Source organism: Argiope bruennichi, chromosome 4 (genome assembly GCF_947563725.1).
Source record: "Argiope bruennichi chromosome 4, qqArgBrue1.1, whole genome shotgun sequence".
In the NCBI taxonomy this organism is placed as follows: Eukaryota; Metazoa; Arthropoda; class Arachnida; order Araneae; family Araneidae; genus Argiope; species Argiope bruennichi.
The window spans coordinates 101,161,862-101,174,553 of NC_079154.1; the positions used below are offsets into that span (position 1 = coordinate 101,161,862).

The 12,692-nt window shown below is 31.5% G+C and overlaps 1 protein-coding gene across 2 annotated transcripts in view; it reads left to right on the forward strand.

Annotated features, from left to right (window-relative positions):
• LOC129965603 (sodium leak channel NALCN-like) overlaps positions 1-3,502 on the forward strand; it is a 54,444-nt gene extending 50,942 nt beyond the window's left edge. For both annotated transcript variants that reach the window (XM_056079642.1, XM_056079643.1), the window contains exons 40-41: positions 610-706; positions 3,246-3,502. In XM_056079642.1, coding sequence (XP_055935617.1) covers positions 610-706; positions 3,246-3,421 — 273 coding nt within the window. In that variant the 3' untranslated portion in view covers positions 3,422-3,502. The remainder of the gene's footprint in view (positions 1-609; positions 707-3,245) is intronic.
• The last annotated feature ends 9,190 nt before the right edge of the window (positions 3,503-12,692 follow it).

The following is a 12,692-nucleotide window of genomic DNA, read 5'->3' on the forward strand; positions in this document are numbered from 1 at the left end:
ATGTGGTGTGGAATTTTGGAGAAATGGGTGCCAGCTCAGGTCTCTTCCTCGTTATCTGACCGTGGTTCAAAATTACAAGGTCCGTCCCAAAATAACCCTTGTGTTACGTTAAAATGGGACGCTAATATAACTAAACTCCATTCCCTTGAAAATAAAGTAAGGAAAAATGTCGAAATAACACTTTGATTTCAAACTTTTAGTGATGAGTAGATGGTCAGTTCAAAATGGATTAGGAATTCGAAAGTACGTATTAACTTCTTAAATAAAGGGCAAAAGAAACGATTGATTGTATTCAGCTGAGACACGGAAATAAAATGTTACTCTCCTATAAATTAAACATTGGGCATTAACGGATTTAAAAGTTTATATCAAGTATACACATTAAACAAAATAAAGAGTTAGAATAAGGAACTTAATTTTTTATTGAATTGAATTATTTATCTGATTTTATTTGAATTTAGTTTTATTTATCTGAAAGTTTTTCTGAATTATAAATATACACAATATTAATTTTTTTTATGAAAATGTTATTGAATTATAGCCAGACCAATTATAAATCCTCTCTTTGCTGATTTATATACTAAACATTTGCATGCTTTGATTTTACAGGCAGGGAGAAAATTTTTGGCCCCTTCCCTTTCTGATGGAGCTGCAAGAGCTGAAAAAGACCGATTTCCAACGAAAAAATGGAATGCTAGACAATCAGGTACTTTTTTGCTTTGTTAAGATATCCTTTAATTTAGAATAGGAGTTTTCCACAATTTTCTTTTTAATGCAGTATATTTAAATATTTAAAATTTATATTCGCCATTTATTTATTTGTGTATATTATATGTTTTCCTGTAAATCTGTTTATTAATAAAATTATGAAGGATTTCAAAAATAATAAAACTTTATAGATGTGTGATGGTTCCGTCATGAAGATTTTTAATCAATACTGTAAAATAGCTTCTTTAAGAAAGAGAGCCCTTCGTTAATATATATTGGGCTGGTGCAGGCGTTAATTACCAGGCGTTTCTTTAACGTGCTATATTTTAATAAAAATTTATAATATTTTATAAATCTACGAATAAAAATATTCTGCTACTTTTAGGTTATAAAAATACGTGTCGATAATTATATTCATATTCGTCATATTATGCTTCACCACTTTGAAAAAAGATGGAAAGCAGCCCAGTCATTTCGCGATCTCAGCGACCTTTTCAGTGAGGGCACAATTTGCGAAAGTCGATGCAGGGAATGATTTGCCCGTTTCAAATCCGCTACGCTAGCTTGGAAGATAAGCCAGGAAGAGGTCAATTATCGGCACTTTATGGCAACCAGAGAAGGGGACGAAAGCTTGCTAACTCGATTGTTGGGCTACAACTTCAATGTGAACCATTCAACCATCGTTCGTTGCCTCAAAAAGCTTGGAAAGGTATGGAAATTGTCTTGATGGGTCCTCCACGAATTCAGCGACAACAATAAAGTTGAATGTGTTCGAATTTTCACCGAATTGCTTCAACGAAACGAGAGAGGTCCGCTTCTGAAGGATCTCCAAGAACCATGAATTCTTTGCCCGTGGAATCGTCATCCAAACAAATGGGAAATAGTTATTGAAGTAGATGGTGACTACCTTCCGGATTAATCATTTAAAACTGTCAATGTTGTATTTTTATACTTCCTTTTTCCTAATAAATAGTGTTCAAGAACTCCTGGTAATATCTTTAAAGATGCCTCATAATTATGCACCAGCCCAATATACAGGATGGTTATAATTCAACTTCCGCTATAAACAGCACCATACAACGCAAATGGGTGAACGGATTGCAACGGAATTTGGTATATAGATTGTAAACGAGATGCGCTCACGGAATTTCGGGGGAAAAAAAATAGTTCCAAAATTTCTACCAGAGGGCGCCTTTTCCGGAAAAACACTAAATTTAACACAGTAAACGACAAAAACGGAATACAGAAACAATATTAACATTTATCTACTAATTTCTGATCACCTTGTTATCGAACTACAGTAAGTAAAGGCAAGGAAAAAATAACAGCAGGCTGTTTAATTTTTTTAAAAAAAGCAGTTCAGTTTGCAGAAACAAGAACAAATTGGAGCGAAATTGCACAAGCGGAGCAGTTAATCGTGCCCAGGACGATGAAGGGGAAGATGCTCTGTGTGACCACCCTCATTCACCTGAAAAATTTCAACTTCTGTGGACGATGTGTCCAACAGTAGATCGTAACATGACACCGACTGCATAATACATGACATCGACTGCAAACGTTTCTTACCCTAACCTGTTTTGCATAAAGCTTCCTCTTCTTCGTAAGCATACAAATCTCGAAATTTTTTTCTAGAACTGACAGCTTTTCCCGGTTTTACATTTTATTACTCACAATTCTTGTTCTGGATTCTTAATATTGTTTCTGTATTCCGTTTTGACCGTTTATTGTGTTAAAATTAATGTTTGTCTGAAAAAGCCGCCCTCTGGTGGACATTTTGGAACTAAAAATTTTGCTCATGCAAAATTTAAAAAATTTGCATTTGCAAATTTGCGTTGTATGATGGTGTTTATAGGGTAAGTTTAATTATAACCTCTCTGTATGTATGTATGTATATATAATATAATATGCAAAAATCGAAATGAAATAGGTAGGATCTCATTTATAAATTAATTATATCATGCTATTTGCTAAAATGCGAGGCATAAATTTTTGGCAGCCACGTCAAATTAATATTTTTAATCTTTGCTGAACAAGTCCCGTCTTAGAGACGAAGCTGCTATCATTCCATTCAATTATTTCATTTCCCCTTTTATAATATAGAGGTTCTCAAACATTTTAAATTTTGAGCCAAATAAATTGGAATCAAAAACATCATCAAAATCAAATCATTATATTTGTATTCTAAAAAGATTTTCTGATGAAAAAATTTTTACGAGCATGAAATATGTCAAAATTATTAAAATTGTGTTAAAATGAAGGAAGTTGTTTGTAATAAATTAAATTTTTCAAAAATAAAACAAAATTATACTCGAAGACCTGATTATGTAATAAATAAAAAAGCATTTTAAACTTTTATGTATCCTTTCTTTTTTTCTTTTCCTCTTAATTGAAATTTTTGTTGATTGGAAATTAAGTCTGTTTGATTTCATTTCCTTCAATTTTAGTTTTAAAAGTTTTAACACTGAAATAACTCAATTGCAAATAGGATTTTAACTCTCAAAATCTTATTATTCACATTTATTTTACAATATGTATAGGTTCCAAAGGCCTGCCTGACTTAAGTGAGAGCAGTGAACTATCATCTCCTACTCCTGAAGAAGAAGAAGGAGCTTTTCAACCACCTTCACAAAAAATGGGTACTGTTGTTGTGGAGGTTCAAAACTGGTGGAATACTGAACTTGGGTATAACAGTGGTTCAGACGCTGAAGACTGATGAAATGATAGATGTGTGTTTAGATAAATGTTACTCTTTATGAAAATTTTAGCTGTAATAAAAATGTCTATGTTGTGTGTATCTTTTGCAGCCTGTTATTCAAACCTTTTAACAATTCTTTATAGTAACAGAATATAAATTTCTGTTTATTACGAAATTCAATAGAAATGTACTGCAATATACAATATTTCTGGCTCGGATTACAAGGAAGGCAAAAAAAATAGATACTTACTTTACTTGATAATACAAATGACATCATGTTTTATCAAATACAGTGTGATGGCTAGGAACTCCTTTGTATAAATAATCGTTACTATTAATTAGAATATTGAAAATTTCATGCTTCGTGCTTGTAATTTTTAGCATAATTGGTAAGTTTACTGTCAAGAAGTATGTTTTTGGTGCAAACATATTAAAAAAGTCTCTAAATTATTTATTGGTTGATATTCATAATCTTTTCCTTCTGCAGTTTTGTTTCTTCCTCATCAAAGCTAGTTTTGCTGATTTTGGTGATGCTTGATTTTTTTCCCCTTAAAATTAAATTAGGGCAGGTGCATACTAAACTCCTATGTCTCACATTCCAGAACTTAAGGATTACGGCTATTACAAAACATTGTCTTGTTGTAGAAAGATGGTTATGCATTTTATGAGACAGTTTTATTGTTACCTAGTAGGATAATTCAAAATTCGCAATTTTATCTCGAAAATGATACTAAAACGGAGAGGAGGTTCGATTCAGAAGTGCAAAACATCTGTGTTAGTGTTAATATAGTTAGAAAGGGTGCACAAATAAGGGTGAAGAATAGAGCACTTAAACCACTCATTTTTATCACGATTTTCAAAACTGTGGCATCGTGAAAAGTGAAAGAAGGGAGGACTTACCTACCATTAGGCTTATTTATAGCTCTTGTCATATCATAGTCTTAGAAGGATTGCACTGTACTTTCCAGTACATAATATGCCAGGTATGTGGCGGGGCAAACTTTAGAAATATGTCTCCAAAGGCCGTGAGACATTGCAGAAAAGATTTTCCAACAGCTTGCAATGGATGTTTTACTTTTTTCATGTTATTTCGTGAAAAGCGTGCTTCTTATATCCTATCATATCTAAAGTGGAGCCACGCTTAATGGGCATAATTTGTTCTTGAATCTCACTCATTAAGCAAAAGAATTTTCCCTTAGGAACTTATGTAAAATAGAAAAATGCGTTCCATTTTGAAAAAGTATACGCAAATAAATTTATAAACAACATGTAATTTATGATTTACAATGCAGACTTCTCTTTTTTACAAAAAAGTTTTCTACAAACATTTGTTTTTTCTACAAAAATTTTTAAAAAAACTTTTATTTAGTGAAAATTTACAAGCCCAAGAAGTAACTGTTTGCCAAATTTCATAGTCCTGGCAACTACAATGGTTTGCCCTGCAGTGTGTTTTCAGCAATTTTAACATCGTCTAAGTCATACCATACATGCCACAATTTACAGAAAGAAGGAAAAAATATATATATATCATTTTAAAAATTTAGTGAAAGATGGAATAATAATAGATTACAGTTACCTATATTGAAAATAACTGCTACGTTAATAAGACAAACTAAGTTAACCGAATTAGAAAAATTTTGCAAACAATTCCGATCCCATTGTCATATAGCTTTTCGAAGTTTAAAATATTATTATTAATAATAAAATAAGTTCCTGACAACACGGAAGGATAAAGTAAATTCCGTTTTCCCAGGATAAAAGGAAAGAATCGCTTTCTCCGTCATTTCCTTCTCCAATTTTATGATAGTTGGAATGATGAAACAAGGTAGGAAAAAATACAACTAATTAAAGCTTTCCGATAATTTTGCACCTGCATAGATTTAAAAAATATAAAAGAGATTTGAACATCTAGTTTCATATATGACATGATAAGCTTTCATCTATCTTTATATCATTTTTTATAGAAACGATAGCATTTATAATAAACAATAAACTTTATATTGTTGCAATACACCGATGTATAAACGTAATAAATAAAACAGTAAAAACTATTATTGTAGAATACATATAAAATAGTTTTAATGTCTTAACATTTTTAAACCAGAGGAAATGTTCCCCCTAAAACTTTCTCGCATACTCTTTAATAAACTTGACATGCCAGAGAAAGCAATGCATGACATTGGCATACAATAATAACGAAATATTAGCATTTGGCGTGAATTTGATATTTTTACTGAATCTGTCGATCATCATTGGCGAGTTTCTTGACGATTAATCCTTGACATGCCGTAAATAGTATCCAAAAATCGAATTTGTGCTTTAGACACGTTTTTCTCAAATTGAAATTAGCAGGACCAAATCAACCGAAACGAGGTTAGATATATTTAAGTCTAATTTAAGTTAAGTTATCTTAATATTAGATATATTATTAAGTTATTTTATAAAATATATTTAGATACATTTTTGAATTACCGCGTTTACATGTTTCTGAAAGAATAGATCGACAGACAATCAACCCAATGTTGGATTTGGCTAAAATTTTGACGTCTACTCTATAGATGTTAAATCCATGTACCGAATCTCATTTATCTAGCTCTCTTCATTTTCTAGTTAACGCGTTCACTTCTATTCAAACGGACGAACTTCCTCAGAAAAGATTTTACTCAAAATTTGATAGAAATCTGTTAATTTGGTGTAAAGGCTGTGTACTAAATTTCATTTGTCTAGCTCAAAGCGTTTTTTAATTTTCTTTGCCAACAACAGACAGATGGAAATTTTGCAAAAATGTATTTTTCGAACTCAGGGACGTCTAAAAAGTAAAATTCGTTAAAATCTCGAATTCGATTTTTTTTAAAATTATTATTTTGTTCATTTATTTATTTACGATTACTATACTTTTTCTATATGTATACGAGGATATAAAAAATGAACGAAAATAAAATTAATATCACAGAAAAGCTAAACTTTTGGATTTTAAAGTGACATAAAAAGACCTTATAAGTAATAATATTACATTTAAAAGTAAAAAAACCTCGTCACTTATTTCCTTTCCGTGCTTTTGAAATTGAGAAATAAAATGTTCAGAGATTGAAGTTTCTTGCTCATTTATTTCATTAATTTTCTTTGAACTGTTAAAGACAATGCGATATTGAGTAAAATTATTCTTTTTAAAAAGTTCCAAATCTTCTGAGTGACATAAAAATTTCAACTCGTGCTTACGTACATTTGAATGCAGTTTATTATGATCTTTATTTTAGAAATTAGAATATGAGAATTTTTGTTTTATTTTTATATTTTGAGTTAAACCAAAATGGGTTTCGGTTGGTAGAGAAAGCTATGCAATATTCAAATCAATCCTGAAACTGGAATTATGAAGAAATAGTAGAATGCAAGGTTAGAAGCCAAATTTCTCAAGACGTTTATAATGATTGTAATGATGAAATAAGATCTGGGAATGACTCGCCATCGGTGTGTTATAACCTTCCCCCATTATCTACAACTAGATATTCTTCCAATTTTACGGGAGATACAAATCAAATGTCCAAAAAACTGGATAAAGGAATTGATGGAGTTGCAAAGTACAATCGCCGGAAGGAAATAAGTGTTTATAATACCTTATAAGTGTTTATATCTTCTTAATGGTCAAAGAAAGGCAATGGTATGAAAACATTGGAAGCGTGTTCATGACATACGGAGTTTTCAAAACTCAAAACATCTTTCTCCAATAGATATTAATAGCGTCTCAATCGCAGTATTTATAGGATGGGTGAATCCAAACCTTACTTTTCACAAGTAGGAGCGTTTGAGCGATACCAAAATGCAGCTTCATAAAAAGAAAGTTTTTCGTGGGAAAAAAGGATATTTCACTTCTTTCTCTTCGCTGGGGACTTCGAGTATCAGTAAAAATCCAAGATCTCATTGTGGCACAGAAAATATTGCGTTTCTAGTTATATTTTGGTAGAGGGAGCATAATATCATGTATGAGGGATCACACTTGATACCGGTCAATCTGGTGAGTCTGCGCAACAACTGCCATAATCCTTATTCCATTACATCTTTCTTATGTGCATAATAAACTGTGCCAAGCTCATTCTTAAAATTTGTTTTTTTTTATATCCATTCTGAATCTTTTCATTATATTTGAGTCAGTAGCACGGTCCAATCTCGTAACAACCTTGAATCGACCCTGAAAACGAGCAGAGCTCAGATACTATTTTGACAGACTCTACCAAGGTATTAATGCTTAACACAGTTTAGGACACAGTTGTTGGTGTGTTCACAGCCTCAGAAGCACCACTATATTGCACAATATTTGGGAAATACTGAATAGTATTCTGAATTCCAAAGAATAGCGAATACCTCATAAGCAATATTGTAAAGTATGTGATTGCATATTCAAAAGGCAATGAAATTTTTAAAATAATTGTTACACTAATATTGTGACATAAAAATATTAGTCCTAGTGTTATAATGCCTTTATTTGAAATTTTATTCCATGAATTTAACAGGAATAATTCTTCATTAAAAGATGAATATTGCACAATAGTGTTAAATTAATATTGAGCATTCAATGTTGAATTAGAATGTGAAACTCACATTTATCAATGTTGATCTACTTTCCGATAATAATACTATAATTTACGTATTTAAAATGTCAATACATAACATTGTTTGCTAAATACATAACATTGTTTATGATGAATTTAAGTGTTTTATTTAATCCGAAATGATAAAACAACCTAGATATATTTTTTGGTATCTTGATTTTGATTGTTTGTTCTGATTTTAAAAAATTGAAATAAAATCTCCTGATCATTTATTTATTCAAAATAAAATAAATGCCATCAAAAACATAACTTGTAAAAAAACCAAGTCTCGCAACTCAGCTCTTCTATCGTAAAAAGTTGTGAGATCCATGTAATACCAAGTCGGTCTATTTATTCAGTCCCTACTTAAGTGTCCTTCTGTCTTAAGTTATTACGTAATTAGCTAACCTAACAACATCTTATGGCGACCATATCAATATTAAAAATCTTTTATGGTTTAAATAAATAGATTGACTTGGCCATCGCATGAAAACACAATGTATCTTTACATTAAATTAGATTACATTAACATATTATATTAAATTAGATTGTTTAGTGCGATTGCCAAGTCAATCTATTTATTTAAGCCATAAAAGATTTTTAATATTGATATGGTCGCCATAAGATGTTGTTAGGTTAGCTAATTACGTAATAACTTAAGACAGAAGGACCCTTAAGTAGGGACTGAATAAATAGACCGACTTGGTATTACATGGATCTCACAACTTTTTACGATAGAAGAGCTGAGTTGCGAGACTTGGTTTTTTTACAAGTTATGTTTTTGATGGCATCTCATTTCTTTTTGCAGATAGTCCTTTTCTTATTTTTGTATGTAGTCTTCCCCTTTTTCTTTTCCGGTACTACTTCTTGAGATTCAGCCACAGTTTTTCTCAAAGCCCAGTCTCTGTCTCTATGGGTTTTTCTCGTAAGTTTTGATGTTACAATTTTTGACAAGTCTGGACGGTAAATGCTTCTTAGTCTGTTGTATTCACAAATTGAGGATTCTTGCGCTTTAATACTTGCAAAGTCGACATTTATTAGATGTAAGCCGTCCAGACTTGTAACTCTCGGAAGTGCCACGTAAGCTTGACCGGATGTGAACGCTGCAGAACCAATATCCATCAGTGCATTATTTAGACTCAGACCGTGACTTTTGTGTATAGTTATAGCATAGGCTATACATATGGGAAACGGTTCACGATGAACATAAGGTCTATTAATAATTTCAAATTTAGTTTTGACCGGACTAAGCTCGTAAACATGTTCTTTATTAAATGCAATGTATATTTTCTTAATTATTTTTTGTATTTTCCTGATCAACCTTTACTCTTTGCACTATACCGATAGAATCATTAACTAAACCAAGACTCACGTCAATATTTCGCCTTAACATGACTTTTGCTCCTATTTTTATAATTATTTTCTCTTCCAGGCCTGCAGTCATAGAAGCATTGTCTTCATATTTTTTTATGCATTCACGAGCTCTTTTTGTTAGGTATCTAGGGAAATTTATGCTATCTACAGCTGTAAGTTTTATTTTGGGATGTAGAAGAGATTTAAGCATTGCAGTATTTAATTGTTGACACATGTTTTTTGTAGATAATAAGCAAACGATATCATCAGGAAGTTTCGAGAGGGGTTCAATTATTTCAATTAATCTGTTTTCATTTGAATTGGATTTGAGAGTTATTAATCTAGTCGAGAGTAAGTCGCGGTCTTTTTGTGTAGTCACACCTAATCTTATTCTATTTAGCATTTCAACAAAGTCAAAATCATTGAGCTGTCGCATGTTAATTGTAAGTTCATCGTATATGAACAGTTCAGTCCGCAGATTCGGTACACTGAGGGAACCTAATAACTTGTTAGTTTCAGCAGTTGAGAGTTTTTCAAAATGTGACTTTTCTCTTACCGGCGGACGCTGTAAGAGATCTCCGAAAACTACAAGATGTTTTTTTCCAAACTACCCATTCTGATCGTCTCTTGTGTCGAATATTTCAGATAAGCGTAAGTAAATATATGTTAAACATTGGATATCATCGACACTTCGTCTATTATAAACAACACTACTTCTTTCAAATCTGATCTCAGAAGGAGCACTTCATCAGAAAGTTGTTTGTACTTCGGTATTTGCTTGTGTTTTACAGGCAGTTGCAATAGTCTATGTATAGTCAATCTATTCTATGTATAGTCAGCTATTCCTGTTGGAGTACTAACTGCCACTTTTTTTGTTTAAATAAGTCTTAACCCAAATTTTCAGAGTTTTTATTAAAAAGCTCTTTCCAGTGCCACCAGTTCCACTCACAAAACAGCGTAAAACGTCAGCGTTATTATCGGTTGTGCCCATTTTATTTGTGATCATATCGAAGACTCTTTTTTGATTTTCTGAAAGTCACCAATTGCGTTTGCAGCTTCCACAGCTTCAAATTGAATTATTTCAAATTAGATATTGTTAGAAACCTGTAATTCTGAGATTTAATTAATTTTTCCCAGCGAGAATAGTGTCATCATATGAAAGACCGTTTTATAGTAATCTGTATTGGATGCTGCCGGATGCCGAGCCAGTGATACGAGAGCTTGGTGACAAACTTGGCGACCATTTGGCGACTTGGCGACGAATTTGCCGACAAAATGGATAATGCTCGAAACTTCGAAAAATTTATCGATCCGTCCATTATTACATGGATATTTTAGTTTTTCCTTGATTTATACACTAAACACTAATTGTATTCTAAATTTGAAGCTTCTATGTCTGCTAGAAGTGCCTTAGAGTTTTGATGATCTGTCAGTCAGTCAGTCAGTGACAAAATTCACAAACTTTGACTAGTTATAATTCTTAAACTACTGGTTCAAATTTAATGAAATTTGAAATATACCGTGTTTATATAATGCCTGCTTGGTTACTGAAAATTCAGGCTTCTAGTTTTATCCACAACGAAGTTATAAGGGGTTGAAAATGGCCTGAACTTCTTCGAGAAAAGGATAGTACGGAAGTGCCGCTTGTTTTTGCCGTGCCCCCAGATTAATGTTATAAAATGAAAGAAAAAGGGAGTAAGGGGGAAAAATATAAATAATTATGTTATAGATATTAAAGAATTTGCTTTTGAAAAATTCTTCATTCAAATTTCACTACAAATAAAATGCGCCAAAATTACCATGTTTAAGCAAATTGTCATGTACTTTGATAAGCAACCTTTCTTTTACAGAACATCTTATTATATTTTTTCTTAATGTTATAATTTTAGTTTTCATAAACTAAAAAAACAAACCATAAATAATTTCGAAAAAAAAAAAAAAAGAAAAGAAAAAAAAAACGCTTTAATGTTCTATATTTTTAAAATTTTTTTACTTTTAAGCCTAACCTTCCATAATTTATTCTCATGGCAAATCTTAATTACGAGGAAAATGTTTTATCTTTGACCTCAAATTCCTTTACCATAATTGAAGGTGGTCTTTCAAGATTTCGCTGAATCACTAAGATCACACGTGTCGTCTATAAGATCACGGGTTCGAATTGTAAGGCAATGGAAAAACAGAAATGTGCATTTGTAAGATAATTAAATGAGGAGTTCTAGAGTTAAGTATCATTTCACATTCGAATAAGTAGTTAGAATGAATTTTAAGAACATTTTCAGCATTAGAAACTACTTTTGTTAATTTAGAGAAGAATATTTAAAAATTTCCGTCCCCAAATCCTTAAGAATATTTATAAAAATTTCCGTCATTTCCGTACATTAATGTTGATGCTAGAGATGCATAATCAACGATTTTTTGAATCACAAATAATTTTGCTATTGTTATTTTTAAATATTTGTCCCAAATATCTGTTATTTCAATCATACTGTTAATTAAAAATTATTAATTAGTATTAAATATAAAATTTATTAATTGTAATTAATATTTAATTTGCTAATTTAAGTAAGGCGTGATTGACTTAGTTTATCTGTTTCAGCTTACTTTTTAATTATGATTTTTTTCAAATCTATTTATTTAATTTATTTATTGGAGGAAAGCATTTTCTAAAAGAAAGATGAATTAAAAAAAATATCATTTCTTAAAAATTTTCACTTTAGTTCTGTATTCTGCCAATAGATGGCGCTTACAGAATGAACAGAATGAATATCATTAGGTCATGCCACAGGCAAGTAGAAATAATCTTTATGGGATACAGTATTCAAGTCACTGCTCCATTAAGCCGAGTGATGACTTCACACTTACGGGCACTTTCTTGTGAATACTTCAATTTCTGTAATATGCGATTCAATGATACGGTAATTCGAAGAATAACCGTTCGAAGAAGGTCCGTTCACTTTTCAACCCATTCACAGATTTCTGCTTTCCTCTTTATGATTTCAGTTAAGGGGATTTGGCATTCTCTGAGGACACAAGAGAAGAATGTTTTGTGTTTCTGTTTTATGTTCTGTCTTAAGGGACTTTCCCTATGCATGATTGAACTCTTGTTCGAGAGCTTCCATTCGACAGATCGTATCGATTGTTACTTTCTATCGTGATCCAAGACCTGTAATCGAAATATCAACCAGTAAGATCATATCTAGGATTTGAATCCCTCTATGAAAAGATCACTAGTATTTGTGACTTTTTGATATTGGTTACGTAATAACCACTCGTAAAATATTCGCCATCCCTAGTTGATGCGGTTTTCAGTATTCACAATATTGTTCGTTAATATTCACAATATGAATCAT